The following is a 16425-nucleotide window of genomic DNA, read 5'->3' as shown; positions in this document are numbered from 1 at the left end:
GTAGTCAAATTATATTTTTCATTTTGGAAGTCTATATTTAGCATTTACTAATGTTTGTGACTGTCACAGATGGTGAGAGTTCTCTTCAACTGAGTGGAGAATGGGTTTGGCCTCATACATACCTGTGTGCTGCGTGTGGCTACAAGTCTACCAACCTCTGGGACACAGAGGACCACAAGTTTGCCCTTCACCCCAATGTTTGGGTGCCTCACATCGAGATAGTGGCTGAAAAGAGTTCTGAGTGGGATTGGGTCAGTATATACACTAATCCAAATAGTACAATTATACATACAGTTCATACTAGTTATACATTCCTGGAATTGCCATAATTAGGCTGAAGTTATCAAAGTTACAGCTTAGGCTATTGCAAATACCTAGTTTGATTGAATTCAGCCTTCAATGCATAAGAAATGGAAGGAATTCAAAAGGCTAATGACTTTAAAATCTACATTTCTTGGAGTTATCATGGTATTCCAACATTAATGCTCAAGAATGTTAATCAAGAACTTACCAAGGTTGCTATTCTATTTTTCATTATTTGTGACATTTTTCTACATCAGCTTAAAATCGCAAATAAAAACTCATTGTGTGTAAGGTTTGAACTCATAAGATCATATGTCTGATAATTGTATCTAATAAGCTTCTGTTTGTGCAGATAAATATGTTACAAGTAATTATTAATATGGCAAATCAGATTTTAAATAAATTAAACTCTGTGTCCCTTAATTTTAACATCTCTCATTTTTATTCTATTAACACTTTTACTGTATCATGAAATTACAATCACTTACAGTATCATCCGGTCTCACAGACCTGAGGGAGGTATTTTGCTGTTTTTGGGCTATTCTTGTTTTTTAGTTCAGATTTAAACACAAAATATATTTACAATTATTCCCTGTTGATAACAAAACTACAATTAATATTTTTAAAATTTTTATAATTGCAAAAAATTATAAAATTTAATAATTTGGGGAAGTTAGGATGGAAAATAATATTCTAGAATACTGGTATAGTTAAAGCTGTATTTACAAGTATCAGAAATACACATACATTTTTACCAAAGCAATTAAAACTTAAGTACATAAGTACATACGAAAAAAAGTATTCACAGATTTTAGATATTCTGAACACATGAAATGCACAACTTTCTGCTGCACTCCAAACAGATGGGTTGTCCGCATTTGTAATTGGTTTTTCTTTCCTTAGCAGCTGGGCACTTGAAACATGTCTTCCGTTTTTCCAGTTTGTCACTAGGAACACATTCATTACGATTTGCAGCTTCTGTTTCTCCAAGTTACTCCGTGTTGACGCGTCTAATGTCTCTTGGCAAATTTTGAATTTCTAGGCTTCTTGTCATGTGAGGCTTTATAAGTTTTAAGGTCAGACGTTTTATGAATTCAAATCTTGTAATGAGTGGATTGTTACCTAAGGCTCTTGCTCTTGCAGTAGGCCCGGGTAATGGTCCCCTCAAAATGTTATGTTGAGGTGTTCTGCACTGCTTGGGTGGCTCCTTTCTGCACCATATGCTACCATCTTTCCCCCAAAAAAGTCATCTTCAGATTCCTGAACCAAATAATTTTCGACACTAGAGTGGATGTCATCTTCATCTTCCAGTTGGGGTTCATCAACAGCAAAACTATCATCACTTTCACTTTGATTTAGTTCGTTATCAGACATTACATAGTTTGGATCTTCATCCGAATCGTCAACAGGTTCATCGTCACTATCATCCCCTTCAACGTTATGTAGGAGTTGTAAAAGTCGCTCGTTAAATCTTCCAACTTTAAAATTTCCGAGTCACTCATGATTATAACAAGTTACAATAAAACATAAAAACTAATATATACAAACACGTAATAACTATTCACACTTTAACCGTATCACCCGGTATGACAGACCGGTAGAATAGTTACAGTAACCGTATCGTCCGGTACAGTTGACCGTAGCGCTCACAAAATAACTGGACTGATTCAAGACATAACGCCCTAGACAAACTAAAACCAATCAAAAACGGCTCAGTAGGGACCAGTTGACAGCTACTGAGCGTGGAGGGGGCAACCGAACACCAGTAGTGCCAATTTCAGAAACATGAAATTCCCTTCCGGTCACACAGACCGGTGATACGGTAAAAGTGTTAATACAGACAAAACAAAACTTAATTAATTTTAAGACAAAATAGTGCAGAAAAGCCCATTTGGTGTACTCACCCTACAATACAATAGTAGAAAACTCTAGATCTGAGACAGAGTTTGTTGATAGTACTTCAAAATAGCATGTCTATAGAAACTTCATATTTTGGGTCAGTACATGGAGAGGGAGCATAATGTGTGATAGTTAGTATATTTATATTAGTATAACTTTCTGATGCCTAGACAATAAGGATTGTTTTGTATTGACTAGTCAATAGTGTTCAGATGATTAAATGCAACATTTAGATAGAATTTAAAATATAACTGTTGGGAATACTTACAGTTCTACCACCGTCGCTTGCCACCTGGAACAGAAGTTGAAATGACGACGCCGGCCATACCAGTTGCACCACCACCGTGCTCCAAGTGCCAGCGACAATGCGCCACTACGGCAGACCTACACCGTCACATGCTAGATTGCGGTGGAGACACCACCTGGATGGCTACGATGCTGCCGATGGCAAGCCCCGGCACTCGTCGCAGGAAATGGCGACCTTTCGGTAGTCGCCGACGCAGGCAACAGGGTCGTCGAGGACTAAAGCGCAACATTCCCAATACTCCCGCAAAACACTCATGCGGTCGAATTCGTACGAAGCCTGGCGACAGTAAGTAACTTTTTATTTTATTCTTTTATTGAATATACCAATATTTAAAACTTTGTTAAAAAGGAGTTAAGTGAATGTTGAGTTCATTTCTATTAGATACTGAAATGTATAAATAAAGCTCTTAGGTTAATGTTATGAATCAAGTAATGACCTCAAGTTTTAATAGTTTTCTTTATACAGTTATGTTAAAATTCTTACTTATTGAACAAAATTATCTTTGTATATGGTAACTTATAATATATATTCTGTTGGTGCAGGCCCCTTCTTTCAAAATAGTTCATTGTTTGTTTATTAATTTATGCTTGTTGGGTAACTGTTACTCAGAAATTTACACATGTATAAAGTGCCAAGTTGTTTATCATAAGTCATATACAAGAAATTGTAACTTATATTATAATGGGTATAGTCTTCTCTATACCGGACTATTGGTGGTAATGTTGATTTTAAAAAAGGGTTTAAAACAATATTTACATCTCTACAAAATGTTTTAGCACTCGTGTTCACCGAAACAATTTGGGTTAATTACTTTTTGACAATGTAGACAAAATACCTTGCTTTTATTACCCCCACCTGAGTGCTTTGAATGCTACACACAAAATTCCTTACCATTCTTCCTGGTAGGAAGAACCTACCACCGTGAAGAAAACAGAACATTCACAACCTCCTGAAATGCAGCTGTGTGCAACAAGCATGAGCGAGCAGTCAGTCAAGCCGAACTGCAATTGCTGTCACAGACTGACAAAATACAAAGTCAAAACCTAAAAAACTAATATATTTCGATACAATACATCTTTGTGCACATGTGTGTGGAATTTCAAAGCATTTGGTTAAATAGGTGGCCATTAAAATAATAAAAAGTGCACGCCTGCACTATAAGGACATCAGGAGTTGACACCATTTTTACAATGTTTGTATAATATGGACATCGGGGTCAAAATATTTAATATCAAATCATAGTGAAAGTGATACATTAATGTATAATTAAAAGAATATTTTGGATTCACATAAGGCACAACAGCACTCAAACTAATTAGATTCAGTGATTGCTTTGTTGAAAAGAATATAATTAACACATACTCATTTGAAATTTGTTTGCAGTGGACACAATACAGAAAATGATTGCTAATCTCCCGGCCAAACGCTCCACACGCCGTGTAATCGGCGAGGATGCGGACATCAAAACAAGAAGCCAAGGGACATATAACAGCGTAAGGAGCAATAACATTTTTCATTTTTGGAATTTCAACTTGTAAATATGTCTGTCTACCCTTTTATACTATATACTTTTTGTAATTTTTGTTACATCTTTTATATTGAATATACTACTTATTCTTCAATACTATACTGTATCGAATTTCAAATATTACAACTGTATATTTTTGTATTTTTTGTAAAAACTGTACGATCAATATTTTTTGTATAATTTGTTTGCTCTACTATAAAATGGTTATTTATTTTATTTATGAAATGGAAACATTGTAAATAAAATTATGGCATACATTGATCTCAATGATTCTGATTTTATTAATAATGTATATTTTTTCTTATTAAAAAGCTGTTTAGAGTTATTGAAATTTGCATGTGCTTTTTTGTATTTCAGAAATAAATTTTTGTATATACTTTTTTTGTTCTTAGAATATATTTGAAATTATGATGTAATAGAGCATTAGTTAACACAATTTTTTACTTTACTATGCATGCAGGGTGCTTTTCATCTCAAATAATTTTATGTTATCTCAACCAAAATTCTAATAACTGTAATGGAACCTCTCAAGTGCATGACAGTCATATTTACCTTCTTCAAGAGTATGCTCTGAAGAATATTTAGACACTTGACTGTAAAAATATGTTAGTAAAAGTTGGAATTGATTCTTTTTTACTTTTAACTAATAAAATTATTAAAATTCACTGAATTAATATGTGTGTATTTAATAAGGAACACTCTTTAATATGTTACCTTATAGGTAACATCGTTAACAGATTGTCATTCGATTGAATGTCTGTGTTGTGTATCCAAAAAAAGTTGAATATATATAATGAAAATTGATTTTCAACAGTACAAATTGCTCATGTAATGTATAATCATGATCTTTATACACATAACCATACTTTTGATAAAAGTGGAATAACATTACAAAACATTTTGTTTTTAAGTGTTATATAACTGAACTACAACACAAGGGTTATTTGAAAAGTGTTTCCCTCTTAAGTAAAGCTACCAAAATATTTCCAGTTATATACAACTCAATACAATACAACATGTATGCTATTTCAATATACATTTGATAAAGCAACTTATATACTCTTTTCCCACATATAACAACAGTGAATGGTTTATCATAACTAATAACATTCCTTTCGATACCCAATGTGAATGAAATCCTACAATATGTGCAATTATCTATTGGTCAATGGTGAAACACTGAGAAAATTAATTAATAAGTTTGCCCAAAGAAATCAAATAACGCTGACTTCACAGTTGGCAAGAGAGTTTATTGCATGAATATTTTGAATTTTATTCTGAAGCTCGTGTCACACTATTGGGTGCTTACTGAACAGCACCACCAGATCTCAACTCTATTCCCAACCATTCAATAACCTTCATAGTGTTGCTGCTGGGTGCGTACTGAATAGCACCACGAATAGATTCAACTCTATTCCCTTCCATTCAACAACCTTCATAATATCACCGTTAGGTGCTTTTTGAACAGCACCACCAGATCTCAACCCTATTCTCAACGATTCAACAATTACACAGAGCCGCTATTGGGTGCATATTGAACAGCACCATAAAATAGATTCAACTCTATTCTCAACGATCCAATAATTTCACAGAGCCGCTATTGGGTGCATATTGAACAGCACCACAAAATAGATCTCAACTCTATTCTCAACGATCCAACAATTTCACAGAGCCGCTATTGGGTGCATATTGAACAGCACCACAAAATAGATTCAACTCTATTCTCAACGATCCAATAATTTCACAGAGCCGCTATTGGGTGCATATTGAACAGCACCACAAAATAGATCTCAACTCTATTCTCAACGATTCAACAATTTCACAGAGCCGCTATTGGGTGCATATTGAACAGCACCACAAAATAGATCTCAACTCTATTCTCAACGATTCAACAATTTCACAGAGCCGCTATTGGGTGCATATTGAACAGCACCACAAAATAGATCTCAACTCTATTCTCAACGATTCAACAATTTCACAGAGCCGCTATTGGGTGCATCAGCACCACAAAATAGATCTCAACTCTATTCCAACGATTCAACAATTTCACAGAGCCGCTATTGGGTGCATATTGAACAGCACCACAAAATAGATCTCAACTCTATTCTCAACGATTCAACAATTACACAGAGCCGCTATTGGGTGCATATTGAACAGCACCATTAGATTCAACTCTATTCTCAACGATTCAACAATTACACAGAGCCGCTATTGGGTGCATATTGAACAGCACCATAAAATAGATTCAACTCTATTCTCAACGATTCAACAATTACACAGAGCCGCTATTGGATGCATATTGAACAGCACCATAAAATAGATTCAACTCTATTCTCAACGATTCAACAATTACACAGAGCCGCTATTGGGTGCATATTGAACAGCACCATAAAATAGATTCAACTCTATTCTCAACGATCCAATAATTTCACAGAGCCGCTATTGGGTGCATATTGAACAGCACCATAAAATAGATTCAACTCTATTCTCAACGATTCAACAATTACACAGAGCCGCTATTGGGTGCATATTGAACAGCACCATAAAATAGATTCAACTCTATTCTCAACGATTCAACAATTACACAGAGCCGCTATTGGATGCATATTGAACAGCACCATAAAATAGATTCAACTCTATTCTCAACGATCCAATAATTTCACAGAGCCGCTATTGGATGCATATTGAACAGCACCATAAAATAGATTCAACTCTATTCTCAACGATTCAACAATTTCACAGAGCCGCTATTGGATGCATATTGAACAGCACCATAAAATAGATTCAACTCTATTCTCAACGATTCAACAATTACACAGAGCCGCTATTGGGTGCATATTGAACAGCACCATAAAATAGATTCAACTCTATTCTCAACGATCCAATAATTTCACAGAGCCGCTATTGGATGCATATTGAACAGCACCATAAAATAGATTCAACTCTATTCTCAACGATTCAACAATTTCACAGAGCCGCTATTGGGTGCATATTGAACAGCACCATAAAAATAGATCTCAACTCTATTCTCAACGATCCAATAATTTCACAGAGCCGCTATTGGATGCATATTGAACAGCACCACAAAATAGATCTCAACTCTATTCTCAACGATTCAACAATTTCACAGAGCCGCTATTGGGTGCATATTGAACAGCACCACAAAATAGATTCAACTCTTTTCCCAACCATTCATATAATTTTTTATTTAATTATAAATTATTATAAACTTTATTCTTGATATTATTGCAATTAACTAATTCTGTAAGAACAATGACATTAGGTTTTTTTCTGAGGCTCCTCGATGTTTAGAGTTTTTCAGTAGGTGGACACTTTATGCTAGTTCTCCATAGCTACCAACATGAAAATAATTCAAATTGAAATGTACCAATTGAGGAGGAATGCTTTATACACTGTCATTCTGACAAAATCTCATTTTCATCAAAAGTATTTGTGACCTAGCTATTGATAGACAAAACTGGTTGCATGACTATAAACATTAAGTGATTATTATTATTCCTTAGATTTTTATCTGTATTGTAATAAACAAACTAACAGGCTGTATTCTGTTTTACGGCAGAACCGATTGTTAAGGAAACGACACTACAAGGTACTGAATAGTTATTGTTTATATTGTTGAAGAGTCTTGTAGTATTCATTAAATAATTTAAGAAATTCTAATAATCCTATTAATTAATTAATTAAAATTAAATGTAGATTGAGGTGTGTTCAAAGTTATAATAGTTGATCAGTTTAGAGACTGCATTTGAAACGAAATTAGCAATGAACCAATGTTTCTGTGGTTTAACACAAAACTAAATTCCCCAGTAATTTATTATAACTTAATAGAGAAAAGTTGGATGTGTTATAAATTTTTCACACTTACAATTATATATTGCTCTTGAGATATTTAACTGTCTTTCCCACAAGTGAATTTAGGCACAACTTTGTATCAACAAAATCTCTTCCTGTTTCTAAAGTAACTTCCACCAAGAGAATAATAACAGCACAATTGGAGCTAATGAGATTACTATACAAGATCCAGAAACTGCCAAAATCCTATACCATTTAACTGTAGATACATATTAACAATAGTTGGAATGAATATTCTAATAGATGAAAGGTTTCAATAGATGAAGTTTATTCACCAACATCTCAATAGCACACAATAATACATGTGAAAATATAGATTCTAGTTCAAGAGGTTTGCATATCAACAGCTCAATAGCACACAGTAACACTAGTGAGAATGTTTTCAGTGAAGAAGGATTATGTATCAACATCTCAATAACAAACCTAACAAATGTCAGAATGAAGGTTTTAGTGAAGTAGGAGGTTTACATATCAACATTTCAATAACACACAGAAACAAATTTGGGAGGAATGTTTTTAAAGAATTTGAGGTTTCATATCAACATCTCAATAACACACAGATTTAAAAGTAGGGGGGTTTACATATGGACATCTTAATAGCACAAAGTAACAAATGTGAGAATGAAGGTTTTAGAGGATTAGGAAATTTACATCCAACACCTCAATAACACAACAATAAGTTGGAGAATGAAGGTTTTAGACTAGGTTTCCATAACAACACCTCAATAACACATAGTATCACATTTGAGAATAAATGTTTTAAAAGGGTAGGAGGTGTACACATCAACATCTCTAAAACACAGTAACAAATGTGAAAATGAAGGTTTTAAAGTATGTTTACACATCAAAATTTTAATAACTCACAGTAACAAATTTCAGAATAATGGTTTTAGAATAGGAGGTTTACCTATCAACATCTCAATAGCACACAGTATCAAATGTAAGACTGAAGGTTTTAGAGGAGTAGCTGGTTTACATATCAAAATCTCAATTAGCCTACATACAGTAACAAATGTTAGAGTGAAGGGTTTATGGTAGGAGGTTTACATATCACCGTATCAATTACCTATATTAACAAATTTAGGAATGAAGGTTTTAGAGTTGGGAGATTTATTTACCCATATCTTGATGACACACAATAATCAATTTAAGAATGAAGATTTTAGGATCGGAGGAGAATAGGATAGGATAGATGTTGCATATCAACATCTCAATAGCTCATAGTATTACATATTATCTTCACCTTAACAACACACAGTAATACATTTGAGAATGAATGAAAAGGGTAGGAGGTGTACACATCAACATCTCTAAAACACAGTAACAAATTTCAGAATGAAGGTTTTTGAATAGAAAATTTATGTATTAACTTATCTATAACACACAGTAACAAATCCGAGAATGAAGTTTTTAGAGTGGGAAATTTACATATCAACATTTTAATAATACATAGTAACAAATTCGAGAATGAAGATTTTAGAGTATGTTTACATATGAACATCTCAACGACACACAGCAACAATTGTGAAAATGAAGGTTTTATATCATTAATATTATTTTGAGACCATAAATTAATAATTGAGTGGGATATGTTAAAAAAAGTTCAGAACCAAAATTAAAATTTACATAGTAATAAAACTTATATTGAGTATTAGGCATATTTTGGAATACTCACTAAAGATACTTCTTCACCACCAGAGTGTTAATGTGGAGCTGGGAGGGTTAAACTGATTTATGTAAGAATGCCATTCTGCATGACTAAATTGATTATTAGGGATGGGTCAGTTCCCCTCAATACCCCTGAGTATATCGATACTTAGTGGTGACGATTGTCGGTACTGCACTCTTTTACTCGATTCCTATACCAATATTTTCTTTGTATTTCATTACAAATAATGTATAAAATCAACAAATATTGTTAATATACATTTAGCACTTATATGTGGAAATAAATTGAAGAACTTATTTTGTCTTATTTTTTTATTAAAAACATATGTATCGGCTCTAATATCGAAGTTATAAGCTATGAATAACATTTTATTCAGTATTTTCTTAGGGAGTTAATTAATTATTACGTATCAGACATTATTTCAACAAACAATTAAAATAAAAAATTTATTTACACATAATAATAACAATTTCAGTTGGAAATTTTTTTATCGTATCAGTGAAACAATTGCTTACAGTATTGATTTACAACATCTAATATATTACAAACACCTACAAAAAATATTACTACATGTATATGTTTGTTATATTTTTAGCAAAAGGACATTTCAGAAAGCCCTCCATCATAAGTATTTTACAACATCTCGTTTCATGACCATAGTAACTCAGGCTACAGACCAAAATCTAAATAATATAAAATTCACTGGAAATCTGGGTGACTTTATAAAATGTGTTGGTTTTCCTTCACCTGATAAAGTATCATTAGGTCAACAGAAGCAAGTTAACACAATCCTACCCTGGATGGATAAATAGATTTAGATCTAGTAAGCATTTGATTTTGAATACATTTTATAAACTGCAGTGCAAGTAATTCTTGCATTAATAATGCATGTATTACAATCTTTAAGTACTATTTTATTCTATTTCTATTTATTATTTGAATATTGGCAATAAACTGTTTGTTCCAGGTGCCTATATCTTCAGTTGCAGTCTACTCGGCACGAGGTGTGAAATCCTCTAAAGTTGGAAAAAGCTCAAAAATAAACAAGAAGAAATTATTACAATCAGAAGATATAATGAAAAGCAAAGTAATGACAATTAAAAATGAGCCTTTGGATGATATTACCATAAAAGAAGAAAACTTTGAAAATGACTTCCAGCCACTGGATGACGAAAATACAATTCAACATTCTGATATTTTGGCGAGTTTGCAAATGATGCCCGTAATAAGGAAAAATCCTACTGCTGTAGTTCTGGAAAAAGAGGATACGCTGGAAGAACAACCCATAGAAACATCTAAGATAATCGCTGCTATGAGAGAAGCTATGTTAGATACTAAAGACAAAACAGAACAAAAACAGATTGTAAAGACCAGCGAGAAAAAGAAAAAAATATTTAAAACTGATGAGAAGATGAAAAAAACTGAATTTTCTAATGATGGAAAGAAAACTGAAGACAACTCTTCAGATTTGATAATTTGCAATGGCTGTGGGATGCAGTTTGATAATTTATCTGCTTGTCATAGGCATAAGAAGAAATGTGTCTATTGGAAAGAGGATAAATCAAGTGATGAAAACAAAACAAACAGATGCACACATTGTGGTTCTGTATTTCCTTACCTTATGGCATTATTGAAGCATATCTGTAACAAACTTGATGTAGCAGATGAGCCTGCTATGCCACAGTTATGTCCAGAGCAACCGGTAGAAGAGGTTCAACACAATAGTGTAGAGGATATACCCATTCTATCTCCTGCCGAGTTATCCAGAGATGAAGTTATTGCCAAGAGGCTTTCTCACATTGAATCAGTCATCAAGGAAGTTGGAAGTGCGTCATTTGATTTAAGCATATACCATGAGAAATATTTCAAGACTGATAGTTCTGTCAAGGATACTCCTCAACAACTTCAGGAAGGGGCAGAGGTCTCTACAAAAAGTAAGAACAACAATGCGTTTGATGGAACTAAAGAGTATTATAATGAAAATACCATACGTTCATCAAAGTTCAATGCCATAGAAGCTTCAGGTAAACTACCAGGAACAAAAAAACTAGTTCTAAACAAAAGTCCTTCAAAAAATACAAGTATAACGAAGTCTCATGAGGAAAAACAATCCAATAAAAATATAAAAGTATCTGATATCTTCAAGGAAGTAAAGAAACGTCGTAGAAAGAGGCAAAAAGGTAGAGTAAAATTAGTGCAAAAAGTATCAGGAGCTAAAACAGGAATCCGAAAAGGTATCAAAATAAATTCTCTTTCAAACTTGAAGAAAACAATTGTTAAAAAGAAACGTTCATCAAACTTTACAATGCTTATGAAAGAGTGGGAGAAACTCGAAAAAGAAGGCGCAGTTGGTGTGGGAAAACGTAAAAGGTTATTATCTCATTCTGATATATATGTTCAGCGTACACGTACTCGCAGAAGTTTGTCTTCATCTATCAATGGGGCTGATTATCTAGAGATAGAGTCTTTAACTACGGACACTTCTAGTATAAATGATTTTATAGAGTACACACCAAGTAAAAGGTTAAGACAGTCAAATTCAATAAATGATATAGTTCAAGAAATAGGCCAAACAAAAATGGAGCTTTCAAGTACAGAAAGCAAAAGAAAAGAAACACTTGAAAACAAGTTACTTGGAGAGAACAAACAATGTTCAGATGATGTAAATGAAGAAAAGTCATCTTCATCAAATGTTGTAGTAACCAAAAAGAAACCAGGAAGACATAGCGCTAAGAGCATTTCAGAAGAAACTGAGAAGCACATAATAGAAACTATTGACAGCATTGTGAAGCGTTCTGGGGAAGACACAAATGAACCTACAACAGTTAATGACAGTTTATATGGTTCATTGTCGACAAAGCAATGTGCTAAAATTACTTCAAAAGATGAATTGGCTAAACAAAAAACAGCAGAACATATAGACCAAGCAATAGAAGATACTATTAATAAAAGTTATTTGACTATTCCTGATGATATAAAATGGGAAAATGTTGAAGAAGTCATTTATAATGTTAGCATTGGCAGTGCTGATGTCTTTAAGGAGGAGAACAATGAAAAGACAAGCTCTTCCACCATATGTCACACTAAACCAGTTGCAAAAGGAAGGAGAGGAAGAAGGCGAAAAGGGATTTTCAAAACACTGAAATCAAAAAGTAAAATTGAATCTAAATCCAATATAAATAACGAATTTGATAAAGAACAAATGAAGAATGTAAATGAGGAAGGATCAACTAAACTAGATGGGGACCATTGCAGTAGTGACAAATCATCAATAACACCTGAAGCAACTGACAATCAAACTGTAACTAATCCATTAAAAAACTTTTTTTCTTTTCACTCTACCTCAAAGACTAACAGGAAACTCTCATATGTGGAAGAAGATGCCACGAATACAAACAAACCCAAGGAACTAAAAACCAAACAGCTTTCAATAGCTGATTATATAAATATATCTCATGTTGCTAAAAGATCAAGTGAATCTCCAAAACAAATGAGAAGTGATGTCACAGAAATTATTGAAAATGAAAAATTACTGTATAAGAAGAATTTAACAGCTAATGAAACTGATCAATCTGTAGAAGCATCATTAGCATCAAAAAATGAAGACGCTTCAACAACAGTTCGTCCAAGTATTGCTGTATTGGCAAATGCTATTGAAAAAATGATAAAGAAAAACTCCAAGCAAACCGAGATTAAAGACGAAATGCATAAAAATGATTCTAGTATAGAGGACAAACCTAACAGTCCTATCAGTTCTAGTTCAACTGATGATTTGGCTCTCAGTGTCATAAGAGACAAAGTTATTCAAAAGAAGAGGAAGAAAAAGTTCAAGTTGAAAAAGTTACTAAAAAATAAATGCATTGATGTTATTGACCGTAGAAATAGTAAAATAAACAAGCCAAGAGTTTTATATAAAGATGAAAGACAGTTAAGGATTGAAAAACTTAAAAGAAAGAAGAAAGTCAAAGTAGGAGTGTCAAGAAATCGTTGGGAAGTATCAGTTATCGAAAATAAAACTGAACAAGTTGAAATTTTGTATGATGAAGAAAAAAATAAAAATTCCAATTGTAGCATAAAGAGTTTTTATTGTTCAGTGTGTGAGAACAAGTTTGACTCATCGTATCTGCTATATGAACATCAGCTGACTCATGAGCATAAATCAAAATGTGTTGAGGCTGAACGACAAAACTCTTCCTTAGATGACAGCGATGCTGTAAAGTACTGCAAGTCTATCGGAAATATAATAAATGATTTAGAAAAACGCAACCCGACCAAAGTAGTACAAGTGAAACAGAAAGCAAACACTGAAGCAAATGAAACACCTTTGTTGGAACCGACGAGCAGTGGCACGGTTAGGGCTTTGGAGGAGAACAGACCAGTGCTGCCAACACAACCAGTGTGGCAAACGCCAACTCAGGAATGGTCTTCACGCTCTACTACACCCCTCTGGGAGGGTCACCAGAACTGGGAAGTAGACAGCTTCTCTACTGGCAATAGTCTGGGCTCCATCATGGATACAGTCAACAAGGTAATAACGACTATCACGTTGTTTACATTACCTATATTGTGTAATATTACTGTGTTACTACACATACAGAGTTTAAAAATTAGTAAAATATTATTTTAGAGATTTACTAGAAAAAGATGTGTGAGAATCAAGTTGTGTATAGTATTGGACAATTTTTGCTATGTTTTGCTGACAGGTCATTTGCCTAATATATTTGATTTTTTTTGGTCTTAATAAAGACCAATTTCATAAGTAGCTGTCACCTCGAAATGCCAAACTGAAAATACACTGTTGGTTTACACGTTTAATATTTACTACAAATGATTGTACGATGACTCTTAACGGTTGGCTGGCATGTTATATACTCGTAACACTGAAATATTTAGAAACTGTTATCATCTTTAAACATTCCAAGATAAAAATTATTATAAGCATATAAATTCATTTGTAAAAGCGAGGATTTGATTTTGTTTCAATCATTCAGGAGTTGTTTGTAAACTTATTCATTTATAACAATTTAATGTAATTGTATAAATGTTAACCCATTGCGGATCACTGACAAGCTGGGCTCGTCACGCAGCGGCCGGGCCTAACGAGCTCAAGCTGACGAGCTCAGCTCGCAAAAGCGGTCTGCTTTTAAGTTTCCCTCCAAATAGTTCTAGTAATGTCTGATAGATCGGGCGATCGTCTTCACTTGTCAACTAAGAGTGTTTAACAATGGTCTATGTTTAGAGTTTTATAAATATCCTACAGATCGCAGTTGTATGTCGAAGTTGAAAAATCATTCATATGAGTTTACTATCTGCTTTTTAGCGCTTCTGATTGGGTGTTTTCCACAGTTGTTATTATAATACTTTTGAGGTTAGTGACAAAGAACTAAATGACGCAGACGTACATGTTGGCGGGTTTAGTCTAGACAATGGCTCGAATGTTGTAATTGCTTCGCCCGAGCCGCTTTATTTAGACTATGATTCAAAATATGATTCCCTGCCACCCCGGCACCTTGCTCGCGTGTTATCGTTCCTACATCACGTATACCCCAGCAGGCCCATGTCCCATCTGAACGAATACCTTCACAGCTGAATTTTCTAGTATACAATAGCGAGCAATACGATGTGGCGCACCATTGCTGTTCGTGCGGCCGCTGACCGTAAATTAATTCGTACCCACTGGTGCCCGGGCGCCAAAACAATACGATCCGCAATGGGTTAAGCTTTTGTTTAGATCTTATATTAACATTTCAAAAATATTAAAAACCATGTAAATACTAATTAATATAAATTCAAATTAATATTAATTTGTATAAATTAAATTAATTTCAATTGAGTAATAAATACCCATTCCAAGATTACAAGAGCATAAGTGGTGGGAGGGGGGTTGAGTGGTTATGTGAGATATCAGTGGAAGGTTTTAACGAGTGTTTGAATATTATTATTCTTAACTGATCAGTGTTTTATACCACAAACTGTTTTAAGACAAGTGAGGCTTAATACTGGAGAAGGGGTTGAAAATGTATATATATATATATATATATATATATATATATATATATATATATATATATAAAACATAGACAGGCACATGCATCTGGTAAAATAATGTAAATAACAAATCAATAAATCATTTTTAACTTACAATAAATTTAAACTTACCTGTCTGTATTTAGGCCATGCCAAAAGGGATTATTTAATCATATTAAAATGAAATAACAACTCTTAAACTTTGCTTGTTTTGAATAAAACTACAAATTATTTTAAAGCAGCATTATTGGAGATAGCAGAGTATTCATCAACAAGTGGAGGGTTAAATGTTTTTTTTAAGTTATGTTGTGATTGGTTAGTTTGTAAAAAGTTTTATAGGGTCACACAAACTAAGAATGGAAGATGATTTATGTATGTAACCAATAATTCTTCTGCAAAGTTTAAAATGGCAAATTCAATGTCTGATCGTTCTTTTTAATGTCCAAGATATAAATACAAATCATCTGACAGTAGTAACTTGTATTAATGGTAACAATGTTTTTGTCAGTTACTGTCATCAGATCAAGAGGTGTCTGGATCATCTGTGGGCTACAGCTGGGCTGATCTTCAGTTGGCGATGGGTGCCAGTGACGAGGAGATGGCGATGTTAGAGCAACTCGGAGAACACTCACTTCAGGTAGGGAGAAGTTACTATCAATTAAGAAGAAAAATCTTAAATGGATATAGGTAATACTCAGGCCTGTACTTAGACCGGTTTTTTCAGACAATTTTACTGGGGCCCGGGCCTTCAGGGGGCCTTGCCGAAACCCGCCACAAGTCTACGGGATGACTGGGGTGAAGTGGTGGGAGTAGTATTAT

The 16425-nt window shown here is 33.7% G+C and overlaps 1 protein-coding gene across 1 annotated transcript in view; it reads left to right on the top strand.

Moving 5' to 3' along the window:
* Window positions 1-16425, top strand: part of LOC124360328 — a 37029-nt gene that overhangs the window by 1366 nt on the left and 19238 nt on the right. The window contains exons 2-6 of the mRNA XM_046813857.1: window positions 70-251; window positions 2473-2794; window positions 3893-4002; window positions 10547-14107; window positions 16115-16243. Of these exons, the coding sequence (XP_046669813.1) occupies window positions 70-251; window positions 2473-2794; window positions 3893-4002; window positions 10547-14107; window positions 16115-16243 (4304 nt within the window). The remainder of the gene's footprint in view (window positions 1-69; window positions 252-2472; window positions 2795-3892; window positions 4003-10546; window positions 14108-16114; window positions 16244-16425) is intronic.

This window comes from Homalodisca vitripennis, chromosome 4, assembly GCF_021130785.1.
Source record: "Homalodisca vitripennis isolate AUS2020 chromosome 4, UT_GWSS_2.1, whole genome shotgun sequence".
Taxonomy (NCBI): domain Eukaryota; kingdom Metazoa; phylum Arthropoda; class Insecta; order Hemiptera; family Cicadellidae; genus Homalodisca; species Homalodisca vitripennis.
This window is presented reverse-complemented; position numbering and strand designations above follow the sequence as displayed.